Below are 14435 nucleotides of genomic sequence, written 5' to 3'. Positions count from 1 at the left end.
ATCAGATTTTTATGTTAAGGCAGATATGTGAGAAAGCAAAAGGCTCATGACAAGGTAGACAGGAAGGCAGATATATGGGATAGGAGGAAAACTGTTAAGAGCAGTCAAGAGATTTTATGGGAATAGTAGAACTTGTGTTAGAATTAGAAATGGAGAGGGTGAGTGGTTTGAGGTAAAGGTGGGACTTCACCAGGGATGTGTCATGTCACCATGGCTGTTCAATTTATACATGAATGGGGTGGTGCAAGAGGTAAATGCAAGGGTAATGGGCCAGAGATTGGAGATGGTTAAAGAAAATGGAGAAAAATGGAAAATAGGTCAGTTGTTGTTTACTGATAACACTGCACTAGCAGGATCAGAGGAGGGATTGAGGAAGTTAGTGATGGAGTTTGGGAAGGTGTGCAAAAGAAGGAAGTTAAAGATAAATGTGGGTAAAAGTAAGGTGATGAGGATGGCAGCAAATTGGATGCGAGTGTTAAGGGAGAGAGACTAGAAGAAGTGGATAGCTTTTGATACTTGAGTGTGAATGTGGTGGGAAAGGAAGGAGTGGTGGTGGAAGTAGAATGTAGATTGAGAGAAGCAAATAAATGCCTTAGGGATTTAAAAAGTGTAATGAGAAATAGACATTTGGGAATGGATGCTAAGAGGAGATTGTATGAAGGGATGATTGTGCCAACAGCAATGTATGGGGTAGAAACATGGAACATAAGAGAAAGAGTTTAAATGTGTTTGAGATGAAATGCCTGAGAAGTATGGTAGGGGTTACTAGGCTAGATAGAGTGAGAAACAAGGAGGTGAGGAGGATAGCAAGGGTGGAGAGGCAATTGGGAGATAGAGTTGATGAAAGAGTATTGGGATGGTTTGGACACATGGAAAGAATAAGTGAAGAAAGATTAGTAAAGGAGATGTGGAAGGCAGAGGTGGAGGGATTGAACAAGAGGGGACAACCAAGGATGAGATGGATGGATGGGGAAAAGGAGCATTGGGAAAAAGGGGAATGTCAGTTGAGGAAGAAAGGGAGAAGACAAGATAGGGGTGAATGGAGAATGGTTATGTATGGATGATGCTGTGATGCATGGAAGAGAGTTGGTGGAGAATGTTTGATGCAGCCCAAAGGGATTTCTCCCCGTCTTCTCTTTTTCTGCATGATGGGGACAGAGATGAGGGGTTGCCAATTAAATGAAGCAACTTTGCTATGAATGTGCTGTCTTGCTACATTGCTTCTGACCCAGGGCAGTGGGCAAGATGTAGGGATGACCCATCATCCAGGAAGAGCCAAGAAAAGAGGGAGGGAGGGGTGGTGAATGGGAATAGAGTATGTGGGGATGAAATGGGTGGGAGTGGATTTATGCCTTTTGACTTTGGGTACCTCCCTTATAAGGGGGAAGGGGCTCGATATATGTATGTATGTGTGTAGCTTTTTGTGAATAAAGGGCCATATTTTTCTAAGGTTATCCTCGTATGATTGTTGAAGGTCAGAACATGAAGATATTGAATTATTGACGAGTTAAACACCATATGAGGACGGAGCCTTTATTTGTACGACGTATCGCTTATTACAGCTTTTTCAAGTACAAGTTGAGATACAAATGCTTGAGATTAAATAATGGGAAAAGAGGAACTGGGAGAGAAAAGGTGGGGAAGGAAGAGGAGGAGGAGGAGGAGAAAGGGGGGGGATTGAACACTGGGAAAGGATGAGAATGCTGGCCCAAACGTCCGTGGGCGAAATGTCCAAAAAGGGTGGTTTAGATATTAATTCCCCTACCCATGGCCAGCAACATATTAAATATCTAAACCACCCTTTGTGGACATTTTGCCCACGGACGTTTGGGCCAGCATTCTCATCCTTTCCCAGTGTTCAAACCCCCCCTTCTCCTCCTCCTCCTCTTCCTTCCCCCCCTTTTCTCTCCCAGTTCCCTCCTTTCCCATTATTTAATCTCAAGCATTTGTATCTCAACTTGTACTTGAAAAAGCTGTAATAAGCGAAACATCGTACAAATAAAGGCTCCGTCCTCATATGGTGTTTAACTCGTCAATCGTGTCGGCAACTGCCACTTTCAAGGAGATTGAATTATTTCTTGCTTTTGTGAGGCTTTTTATTCTAACATCTTCCAGAAGCTCTGTATTAATTCTAATTTTCTTTGCACATGTCTAATCGTGTTTTGCTTTGTACTTACAGGTTAGAGCCTGGGAGGAGCATTCAGAACATTGTGCCAACTAAGCGTGCAAGTCGAACAGTCCGAATCGCCAAGTCTCACAAATTGGAAAAAAAAAACCTGATCATTAGTGACTGTTATTACTGGATGTACATTTTTCAGTGGTGTAAAGAAACTGTGTTGTGATTTTTTGTATATTCATGGAAGAAAGACACTTAAAAGTAGTGTTTTGGTGTTATAGAGCAAGTGTGTGCGAATGAACATATTTTTCAACATGTAAGACTTTGTTTACATTGATACTAACAGATACCTGATGTTAGTTCATTGTCATCTGTGCTGCTTCTCTTGTTACCTGAGTTAATTTGTATTGAACTCACCCAAATTTGTAACCAAAAGGGACACACTACACTAGAAACTGTATTTTTATTTTCTATAAATAACTAGTTGGTGTTACCTGTGGCAATTTAGGATAGAACCCATCAACCTATTTATACATAATAACTGTTGTAATTAAAGTTAGAACTCATTTTCCTCAACTTTGGAATGAGGAAGGTGATATACATTGAGTGAAAGGACCACAGAAAACACCACCACAACCTCACCATCAAAAGAACCTCGACACTACAGTCTGTGATATCCAAGTGCATTTTAAAAGGCTTCCTCTGCTTATACCCATTGTGTGTTTGTGTATGTAGGTATGCTTGTTTAGTGTGTGCATGTATTTGTGTATGTATGAATATGTGCACATATGTATTGAATGTTTTTGTATAAATGTGTGTGCTGATTTGTCATTGTGCGTAGGTGTGTATGATTTAGTGGCAAGAAGGGACTCCTACATATCTTAAAAAAAAAAAGAAAAAAGAAAAAAAAAAAAGAAAGAAAATAATCTGATGGCAAGCTTAGCACCTTTTATAAACTAACTCATTACCCAATGTCATCAGTAAATCCTTTCAAGATGGAATCGTTTCACATAAGTTTCTGCAAAGCTTATAAAATTCAAGGAGGATATTTGTATAAAAAAAGGATGAATAAATAAAAAGAGGACCTCAGTGGTACCTGTAGAAGTAGAAACCCTGTAGTAAATGAAAACCTAGAGCAGATCAAACCCTCAACTTCCAGTACACATATGCATATTATTTTATTCAGTTTATACCTCTTTCTTATTTTCTTATATCTTACAGTATTCAAGATGATTGGATATTGTTCTCGGATTTGAAACATTTAATTATCTGCTTTCTGTCCCTTTTTATTTTTTCATTATTTTTTCATAAAGTAGTACAGTTTACAGTAGAAACTTCCTGCTGTTCTTGTTCCAATTGACTGCCCCATCGGAAGCTAAACCCGACGTGTGCCTTTTGCATCCTTGCTGCTACTGCTGCAGGTTTTATACATTCAAAATTCAAATAAAATGGAACCCAACATGTTAAATTTTTCTCTTAATTACTAAGAAAATATGATGTTCAAGCGAGTTGTATCTTACAGAACAAGACACAGTTTCCATGTTTTTATACTTTACTCCTCAATAAAAGAACAAAAAAAAGTGAAAAAAAAAAATAAAAGTCTGCAAAGCTTTTTAATGTGAGAGACAGTGACTTAGCTCCAGTACCCGGATTGAAGGGGAAGACCAATAATCTCACCGCTTTTGATTTGTAGTCACCCAAGTTTGGTGCAAGTTGATAAGCCAACAAGAATTAGGTGTAGAAAATGGCCAATGAGCAAGCTGGTAACGATAAGAGATAGTTTGAGATGATGTAATAAATTTCCTCAATATTACCAAGTCTGAGGCTGTTGTCGCTAACTAAATTTTTTAAAAGTTGACAGTTGAGATTTGAGGTAAATTGTGTGCTGGGACGTCAGTACGTCTCCTAGATGTTCTTTGAAATGAATTTTATGTACTTTGGCTGCTTGGGTTATTCATTTCATTGTCATTATAAGTTATGATTTTCCTCTGCATTTTGATGAAATGTATATTTTGTAATGAAATCGTTTATTCTTTGATGATTTCTAGACTAGAAGCCTTTTGCAGCCTTGTCATTTCTAAGGACCAGAGGAAGAAAAGATTTTCTATAGTTATGTAACTTGCTTGTACCTTGTGTGCTTGCAGTTTGTGAACTTGCTGCAATGTACCTTGTGTGCATTTGCATTTTATGAAAAATTTCTCTATTTTTGATTACCTTTCAATCCATCTTGGCCTTTTTTTGTGAAAATCTGAACCATTTTCTTCCTTGGTCTGTCCCATGTGATAGGCTAAGAGCGGGAACCAAGTACCTGGTGTTTAAACTAAGATTTCTATAAATTATCCAAAAAGTCTTAAAAAAAGATTTGCGGCTCAGATTGCCCCTGATCTGGCCCTAAACCAGCGACCACTGCCAAATCGTAGACAAATTCGGCCTCACTTCATTGTCAAGGAGGGAGGGCTACGGAGAAGATTAAGTAATGTAAGAAGTTAAGGACTAAGATATTTTACCTGTGTGTTATGTTTAGTCGGTGTAAAAAACTTGCGTGTTGCTCTACGTTGTTGCTCTTTTGTTGCTTCCTTCACAATCCTGTGTAACCATTACTATCCCCATCCCCATTGCAAAGCGACAGGCAGATGTGTGTGTAACTGTTCCCCTCAAAACTTCCCCCTGTCCTGTTTCACCTAACATTGTCTCCTGTATGTATTACCTCCTTGCACATTTTGACATGCTGAACAAGAAAGTTTAGATAGTTTTACACCTTAGGGCTGATTGTGGCTGTTAGCGGCTCTTGTATGTAGACAACCCAAATCATCCATATATGTTGGAACTGCACCAACTCTGTATAAATCATTAAAATAGAAATAATTATCACCCCCCCTAAAAATAAAATAACCATAAAGTTTTTTCAAACTGGAGATAGGTAGCCATCACCAGGAATAGATTTTCATGTTTGCAACTATAGTAGATTATCATGTCATGTACATAAGCACCTCATCATTAATTCATCACTTCCAAAGTTACTAGAAATCCAACACTAAAATAGCTTCCCACCCCAACAAACATTACTTGAGCTAAACCTTTCAGTATCATTGACTTTGTACTAGTCCAAAACTAGTCCAAGTATAACAATACTACTGAACTAAACAATTTTTCTTTTCAGCTTTCCACACAACTCCTTTCTATAACTATTCTGTTCCAATCTACAGTGTTAAGGCTTTGATAGGCAAAGATTACATTTCTTCAAGCCTATTTACTTAGAATATCAATCTAGCTCACCCATTCCCATCCCCAAGTTAACTTTAGTTTTCATAAAAATTCTGAGAGTTCCTTTTTTGGCCAATCTAGACTATCACTATCATTAAATTGAAAGTTATTCTAAGCATGTTTCATGGCTATGTTAGACTATTAATCTAAGTGAAAATGTATTTTATTGTCAATATTAACTATCCACAATGAAACTGTAGCTTTTCCATGCACTGATCTTTATAATTAAGCTAACCTCACACTTTCTGGTCAACTTTTTCACAATCGACTGAAAATTAGACTCATGCTGTGCAAAGTGTGAGAAAGATCACGTTAAGTAGATAGTGGACTTGTAATACTTGATTAGATCTTTAAAAATTAATGATAACTTTGCCACATACTACACCAATCTGAAGTTGATTAAACTTGACTTATTCTGTACTTCCTTATTAATCTCAACAACACCATGGCATACATTCTTCATTTTGTTTTGGGTAATGCCTTGCAGTTCTCTCCTGGTGGAGGCTGAAGCAGGAATGAAAATGGACAGTTAAGGTTCCTTCGTAGTTTAGGATCACTTTGCAGCTGAAAAAGATTGTAAATCAATCAATCCATTGCCCTGGGTCTCTTGCAGGAGATTGTATTAGTTACCAAGAACAAATCTGGTAGAATTATGTAAACGTATGGAGGAGGCTTATCCTGGCAGTTGTAAATATAATTATTACCCAACTGAAACTATATAACTAACAGAGTGAGTATACTCAAAGTGAATAATTTAAGTACAGACTCATGGGAAAAACACCCTTGTCAGTTTGATATATATATTATTTTTTTTTTCTCATTTTTTTTCTTTTTCTTTTCTTTTTTACATTCTTGAGGAAGGTTGCCTGTTAGAGGTGCCATTGATTTTGCCATCATTCCCTGCTAGATAGCACTAGACATGAAATTATTTTAACATGAATTTTTTGAGTATTTAATGATCAGTTTTATTGAGGAACCACACTGGTTTGATTCCATTCTGGTCTACTTGCATTAAAACATTGGCAACTCAGAATTGATCTGAGTGTAGATTTACTACATCAATTGTAGCTGCCACACAAAAGATGCAAGAGTACTTTATTCTACACTGCCTTACTCTCATCCTATCAAGACATCACAAAATATTTCTGTGAGTGACTTATTGGCCGAAATGATGGCTGTGACTGGTTACCTGGGGTCTGCAACAGAGACCTGGGGCTGTGGATTTGATTGATTCCTTAAGATTAGAATGCATGGTAAATCAATTGAGCATTGCTGAGTTTCACTAATTGGAAAACCTATGGCCCCACAGTGGCTGCAAATAGTCTTTAGAACTTCACACAGATCCCTCTGGGAAGAAACCCAAGACTGTCACCTGTGTGCTATTAGTGTGAGACTGTCTATGTCACGTTAAAATTTGTAGGGAGAGGAAAGCAGTTGCCAGTTCTCGATGTGTGAAAAATTGTAAGAAATACAGCTGAAGTTGACAGGGAGAGAGCCTAGGACCAGTCCAGAGACATAGTGAACCCCTCAGGGTTGAAATTCCTGATGGAAGTAAGGGGTTGATGAATTTTGAAAATTGGCAATTTCACTGTATCTTGCAGGACCATTATGTGCAGATACCCATCATTGGCCCCTGCATTGTAAATATTTAAAAGAGGAAAAAAAGCATGAGGGAAAACCAAAAGTAATTCACTGATGCAATTTAAAGTTGTTCATAATTTGTGGCTGTCATAAAGAAGTGTCCATTACTAGATGGTGAGTAATTGGAAAGCCAGTTAATTTACTTGAATTTAAGAAAATGCAGAAGTATTTTGGTTGTGGTACAGATATCTGAACAATGTTCTTTAATTGTACTTGTTTTGAGCAAAGTAATTACCTTTTGCCATAGTTTCAAGTTACTTTTAAATCTGGTTTTGTGGCTTCAATAAACTATCCATGAATAGCCCCCCTACCCCCGACTCTCTCCTCTTTTCCTCCCTCCCTTCCACCCTACTGTTAAAATAAAAGATAGAAAAGAAAAGTACAGATAAACTAAACTCATTCTTCTCCATTTTGTTGTCAACATGTTACTAGACTGCACACATTTAATAAGTTTATCTTCTGAAAATCTGCCCTTGATACACAAGTAAGTCCACAGTTAACCTCTGCATAAAGTAGTATTTTTTAAAGATTTGCCTTATTTCACAGTGTGAAATAAGTAAAGTTCCAAATCCCTCACTAAGAATGACCCTCAAATTTTTATAAAACATAATTGCATCTTTTTTTTTCTTCTTAGATATGGGAATTCCTTTATCCTATATATTGATTTATCCACTGAAGAAAATTAATTATTGTTAAGTCCATGACAGTGCACATTTCATCTTCATTAAATTTGCCTGAATTTAATTCTAAATTAGATTTGGTTCAGTGTCTCAAATTCATGCTCATAGGAGGCTAGAACAGTTCCTCCTTACAGAAGACTTTTTGAAGCAGGGAATTTAATGTAGTCTGCCCTTACTATGCATCCGGGTGAAGCCCTGTGAGTCCACGCTGTTGCCACATCACTCCATCACATAAGAGGGGTTCTCTCTCTCTCTCTCTCTGTTTATATATATGTGTGTATATATTTTTATATAATATATACATTTATATATATATATATATATATATTTACTGCTTTTTCATTGGTGGCTTCAGCTGTTCATGTGATTGCTTGTGTGGGCAGCTGTAAATTTCCTCCGACTTCACTTGGGGGGGGGGGAATACATAATATACAACCTCTTTTACAATGACCTGTGCATGGCAGTCTGTCTCACCATCAGTCTGTATGTTATCTATTTATGGGGTATATATATATATATATATAATATGTATATATATGTATCAGATAATATTTATGGCTATTGTGCATAGGACTCGAACCTACTGCTCTGAGGCCAAGAGGCTACAGAGATGGTGCCTTAACCCGTTCAGCTACTGGGGGTCAAGGCGAAGTGTTAAAGGGATTCGTTCTGGTCCTTACCCCCTGCTATGAGGTGAGGTTGGCTCTCTAGTGAAAAAGGAATTGAGGTTGCAGACAGTGATCTTTCCTAATCTCGGGAACCCGTAGCATTCAGAGTTCAGAGATTTTTGTGCCTCCAGTAGCCGAGCAGATTAAGGCACCGTCTCGGTAGCCTCTTGGCCTCAGAGCAGTAGGTTCGAGTCCTATGCGTGATCGCCATAAAAATGATCTGATTGATGTCACTGTTCACTAGCGAATTTCTCATATATATATATATATACACATATATGACTGAAGGATGGATGGGGTGAAAGGGGCACTGAGCAAGAGGAGGATGTCTGTTGAGCAAAGAAGGGAGTAGGTAGGAGATTGGATGAGTGGAGAATGGCTGTGTAGAGATGATACTCTGTTGCATAGAAGGAATGGTTGGGGAATGGTTACATGTGAATGATATGTTGATGCAACCTGAAGGGATTTCTCCCCCCCTTTTTTTTTGCATGAGGGGACAGAGAGGGGGGTTGCTGATTAAGTGAACTGGCATTGCTATGTCTTTCTGCAATGCTTCTGACTCAGAGTAGTGAGCAGGAAACAGGGACGGCCCACCATCCTTGAGGAACTGAGGTGTGAGGGAGGAATAGGTGGATAGGAGAAGAATGGGTGGGAGTGACTGCCTTTTGACTTTGGTTACTTCCCTAGTAAGGGAGAAGGGCCCTTGGTATATAGATAGATAGATGACTGCATGGTGTAATGAATGGTTTGGGATTTGAGGAAAAGACAACAACCTGCCACTTGTTTCAGGGACACCTGTGATCAACCACCCTTGGGCAGCAATGTTGCATGAGCCATGTTGTCAACTAGAATGGAAAATTTAAAAAGTCATTGTCTTTCCCTCAAATCCCAAGCTGTTCATAACACCATGCATTTGTATTATGAATATATATATTCTATAAATAGATAATATACAGACTAACAGTGAGACAGATCTCCATGCACGGGTCATTGCTACATGTGAAAAATGGGGGTTTCCCTTGGTCACGCCTAAAAGCTGAAGTCAGGTCATGTGGACCATAGGCAGGATTTGAACTCCTTCCACTCCTGACCTCTTTTAATCTTTGAATATTGTGGAAAAAGATTAGATTTTTTCTGACAAAGCCAGCCATTCATGTGAGCCATTCCTGTCCTGAAGCAGTTCTTCGTAGATCTAGAATCCCAGAAAACAGGTTTGCCCAGGACCTTAATGAAACTCTGGCAGTACCCAGAACAAGATGCATAAAATGTGCCTTTATGCTTAAAGGAAACAAGACAATGCTGTTTTTCTCAAGATATTTAAAACACTTCATGAAACATGATTTTAACTATTTTTAAATTAAATATATCCCAATTTGCTTAGTGTACCCTGAGGACCCTCTTTTAAATTGTATCCATCAGAGGAGTAACCTTGACCATTGAATTATGATTCAATTGATGTTTTCCTGAACCAATCAACTTTAAAATGACCAAAGCTTATTTAAACCATGAATAAATAAGCCTATTCACAATGCTTTCAGAACCAGACCAGACCATTTGCAAACTTGTTTTAGCATAATGTGAGTCATCATCCAAGACTAGCCCCTATACCTAGTCACTAATTAGATGTAGCAAATTTCCATTCAACAAAGATTCCCTCAGCATGTCCCCATATGATTCTGCTGCTTTAGTGAAAAACTTGTTAGTTGAAATCTGAACTCCCCCATCTACTATATTCAATCTTATCTCTCAGTTACACTATGGTGCAGTTCCACTGTGGGTCATATCCCATGACCATGTCATGATTTATAAGGTGTGTCTCCATTTTTATTAGACTTAGGTATGAACTTAGCCACCTCCCTTGTAAGGAGAAAGGGCCCTTTGGTATGTATGTACATAGGTGTGAACCTGACACTGAAGGGTTGATTGAATAACTAAGACATCCGTGAAGTCCAGAGTGAAGTTGCATGACATCAGCTGAACAAAATCTATGCTATTGTGTTGTGTGAACAAGTTAAAAGGAAACTTAAGGTTGGATTAGGAAGGGCAAGGAGAAACTTTGTTATTTAATGAATTGATGTGTCTTGAGTTATTTTATCCCACAATATCCCTGTTCTAAAGTAATGTATAGTTGATTCATTCTGATATTGTTGAAGAGGTTCAGTCAGCCATTTTGATACTGTTTTCTGATTTGGTAATGTTTTGCCCTTTATTGGAAGCAAATTTTAGTGTAGCACCTCATCTATTGTGAAGTACAGCAGCCAGTATCAAGTTAAGATGGAAGAAAAGGTTGGAACCTATTTGATGTTATCTTAATGAAGAAGTTTGTGACTGCAGAGGAGAGTATGAGAAATTTCATGTATCTTCAGTTTATTCTGCTACAATGCAGCCACATGATAGTGTTAATTAATTGCATTAGTTCAGGAAAATTGGATCTTATGACACTTTCTTGAGCAGCTGTCTTTTTATCTGGTGCTCCTGGTACCATTAATCACTCGGCTATCATCCTCAGCACTATTGTTTCATATGAAACCCAATGTAATGCCAACCACAGCCACCATTTAACTCTTGACAGTTAAACTTTATCACACCATGAAACTCTTTCTTCAAAACCATCCTTATCCTGTTGAGGCACCTTTCCCATCTCCAGCCCCCATCCTAGGCATTATATATAGTCATACTAGACAGGCATATTATGATCATATACCTGTCACTTAATTCCAAGTGTGAACAGTATGATTTGTTTCATTGTCTGGGAGGTGTGGGTGCTGAAAATATATTTTTTATTCATCTGACTGAGATCACTACATATATGTTATCCTCCATGTTACCAAGACTTTTCAAGTTTTCCCCCCCTGAAACCTCAGGGAATATCGAGTTTGGCAAACAAACAATTATAACTTGAATATTAGAATGTCCAGTCTCTGGTACCCTAATTCATACTGGCTTACATCCCAGATAGATGATACCCTGGGATGGTGGTATCATTCAACAAACCTGGGCAAATGAAAAATATGTAATAAAAAAAGATCTAGAAAAATATTCCATTTGTAAGTGAAGAAAATGTCATTGGTTACCATAAGGTCAGTGTTTGGTACATATCCCAAAACATTGTCTATGAAGACGACAATCTTGTCCTGAGAACTGCAAGTATTTGTGTCACCATTCATCCTGCCCAAGTACTCAGAATGTCAAGCATGTTTAGTATTCAGGAACTATTGTTGTCAAGTTCATGCAAATACATTATTTGTCAAATTGAAGCCAACCTGATGGCCCTTTTTTCAGGGAGCCACACCCAAATTCTGTGTTAAAAATAGATCCCCTGAATCTTGACAGTATCCTTTAATGCCCGACAACCTTCTTGATCTAAACCCAAAAAAGGAAAAATATGATTAGCATCGAGTTCCTTGCTCAATAAGGGATAGTACATAAACTGGTTGGGTATACTGCTTCCATTCTGGTAAGACTCCATCAAAACCCCCCATTTGTGTACAAGCCAATTTTTATTTGATAATTCATCATACCCAAAATTGCTACTAATCCAGCTCAACCCAGTCTTGAACCCAAACATCATCTTACTCATGTACAGACCTTCATGTCAAGTGTAGTCATGTTCTGTCTACACATATTGTGGAGGTTGAAAGAGCAATGTGCAAAGGGATTTAGACCTAGCAAATGGCTCATCCCAGCCTCCTGCACTACACATTGCTCTTCCAACTGTGAAAGGTTGCCTGGACAAAAATTGGTTCAATGAAGTATTGCGCCAGTCTTCGATCATACTTACCCCGAGAATGCCCCATACTTAGAGGGTGCTCCAGATGTGCAGTAACTAAAGAGTGCACACAAGCAACCGGTGTGTATTGAAATGACCCATAAAGTTGGCCAGCTCCAGTGCACATTACAGCCAGAATGATATGTTAGGCTCATCCAACTCAACTTCACCCTTCCCAGATGTAATGGTACAAGTGAATGACAGTACCAACCTGACCCTTCACCCAATCTACCCCTCCATAAGACAAATACAAAAGTGCACACACATACACTCCCAGCGCACTACTAGTGTACGAGTACCCTCTGATGTTATTATAATGGTCCCATATATAGAAGCAGTGGTCCCGTCTGCCATGGTGGTTGGTACCCAACACGTGTGCGTACCAGAAGCAGAATGTGAGGTGTGGTACCAGCCCAAGTGTGCGTACCAAGACCTGCGTGTGAGGAAGCTGCTGGCTGTGCCTCTCATGTGCTACGTGCAAGAATGTGTGCGTGCAGCTCATGAGATGTGCTGCTGCGAGTGTTTGTTGCTGTCATCTCTTTTTAAGAAATTTTGTAATAAATCTTTTGCTAAAGCGATTGTTGAGTTTGACTACCAATATTTTGCATGTAGGGGGAGAAGCTACATTAACTTTAAAGGGGGTTGAGCACATCATGAAAGCTTTTTCAATATTGGTTGGAGTGTTAGCAGAGTGACACAATAAGTTCAGATTAGAAACCAAGAAGGATGGCTATAATAGCCTGGTTTGTGAGTCCTTCCCAATGGATTTGTATTTCAAGGATGAAGCAGATTCCCCATACATCTTCCCAACACTTGACATTTGGCAGATAAAAAAACTGATCCAAGTCTGAGCTCCATGGATGGTGCCTACAAAACTACAAAGTATCTATATGTGCACTTAGCAGATGAATATTTTTGAATATTGCACTTGACTCAGAACAATAGTGAACACTTAACTACAAAAGCTGTGTCACTAAGTACACTTTAGCAGATGACAAAGTGTCCTCAGGAATCTTAAATCATCTTAAGGACATCAATATGCTTATACCGATATAATTAAGCTAGTGTTTTTTTTTCTGTAAGAGGCAGTGTGAAAAGTATCTGCCAAATTTTATAGAAATCCATTGAAAAGAACTGTCTTATTCTTCATAAATTTTGGTAAATAGAATTTGATCTGTTGATTTATTTGTTTATTTTTATTTCTTTTTTTATGAAGCTAAATGCTTTGGTAGAGATTGTCTTGCCAACGTATTACTCCTATGTCTCAGAGCTACACCATACTGGATTTTTCTATTGGGTACCCAAATTTCGAAAAAAAAAAAAAAAAAAAAATGAATTGCATTGCTAAAATCTATAGTAATAGTTTACAATTTGAGGCACAATTCAGCAAGACAAATTTGGAAAAAAATAGTAAGCATGCTATAAATAATTTACTTACACAATATTAATTATTTACATAAAATTGGCTTTGTTTACATATGAATGCGCCCTTAAGGTTTTGTTTGTTTGAATTGATGGTTCCCGTCGGGGACTGATTAAACATGGCCGACCCACACTTTGAGATACAGTCCATTTGCCATTTCACCGACCATGAGGACAATTTGTTAAGATCCTCCTGCAGAATCTCAGTGTCTTCTCTTGACCTAATTAGGCGTCCTATTTTAGTATCGTCTGCAACCTTACGTCACTATTAATCCCATTGCCCAAGTCGTTTGTACATAATGAACAATAAGGGACCCAAAGCCGAGCCCTGGGGAACTCCGTCAGTAACACTCCCCCATTTGGATTTTACACCATTTATGGTGACCCGCTGTTTTCTGTCACTGATCCATTCAGACAATTTTCCTCCTATCCCATAGGTAGTTTATATAGTCTCCGGTGGGTGACTTTGTCGAATGCTTTGTTAAAGTCAAGGTAAATAATATCGTAAGGCGTCATTGTCATCTGACGCCTTGTATACATTAGTGTAAAAAATAAAGAAAATTAGTCACATATGACTTACCCTTGGAGAACCCATGCTGTTTCTCGATGCGATCTCTGATTCTATTAACTCTTACTGATCGGCCTGTAGTTGCATATATATATATATATATGTATATATATATTTATATATATATATATATATATACATTTTAATATAATTTATATGTATTATATATATATGTTTATATATATATTTATATATATGAATATAATTTATATATATATATATATATATATATATATATATATATATGTATTTATTGATATATATATATATATATATATATATATATATAAATATATATATATATATA

General features: G+C 37.8%; 1 protein-coding gene across 8 annotated transcripts in view; it reads left to right on the top strand.

Annotated features, from left to right (window-relative positions):
• LOC143029611 (uncharacterized) overlaps nt 1-12717 on the top strand; it is a 212481-nt gene extending 199764 nt beyond the window's left edge. For all 8 annotated transcript variants that reach the window (XM_076192349.1, XM_076192347.1, XM_076192341.1 and 5 more), the window contains one exon: nt 2180-12717. In XM_076192349.1, coding sequence (XP_076048464.1) covers nt 2180-2221 — 42 coding nt within the window. In that variant the 3' untranslated portion in view covers nt 2222-12717. The remainder of the gene's footprint in view (nt 1-2179) is intronic.
• The last annotated feature ends 1718 nt before the right edge of the window (nt 12718-14435 follow it).

This window comes from Oratosquilla oratoria, chromosome 11 (assembly GCF_046742065.1).
Source record: "Oratosquilla oratoria isolate Oo_2021 chromosome 11, ASM4674206v1, whole genome shotgun sequence".
NCBI lineage: Eukaryota > Metazoa > Arthropoda > Malacostraca > Stomatopoda > Squillidae > Oratosquilla > Oratosquilla oratoria.
This window is presented reverse-complemented; position numbering and strand designations above follow the sequence as displayed.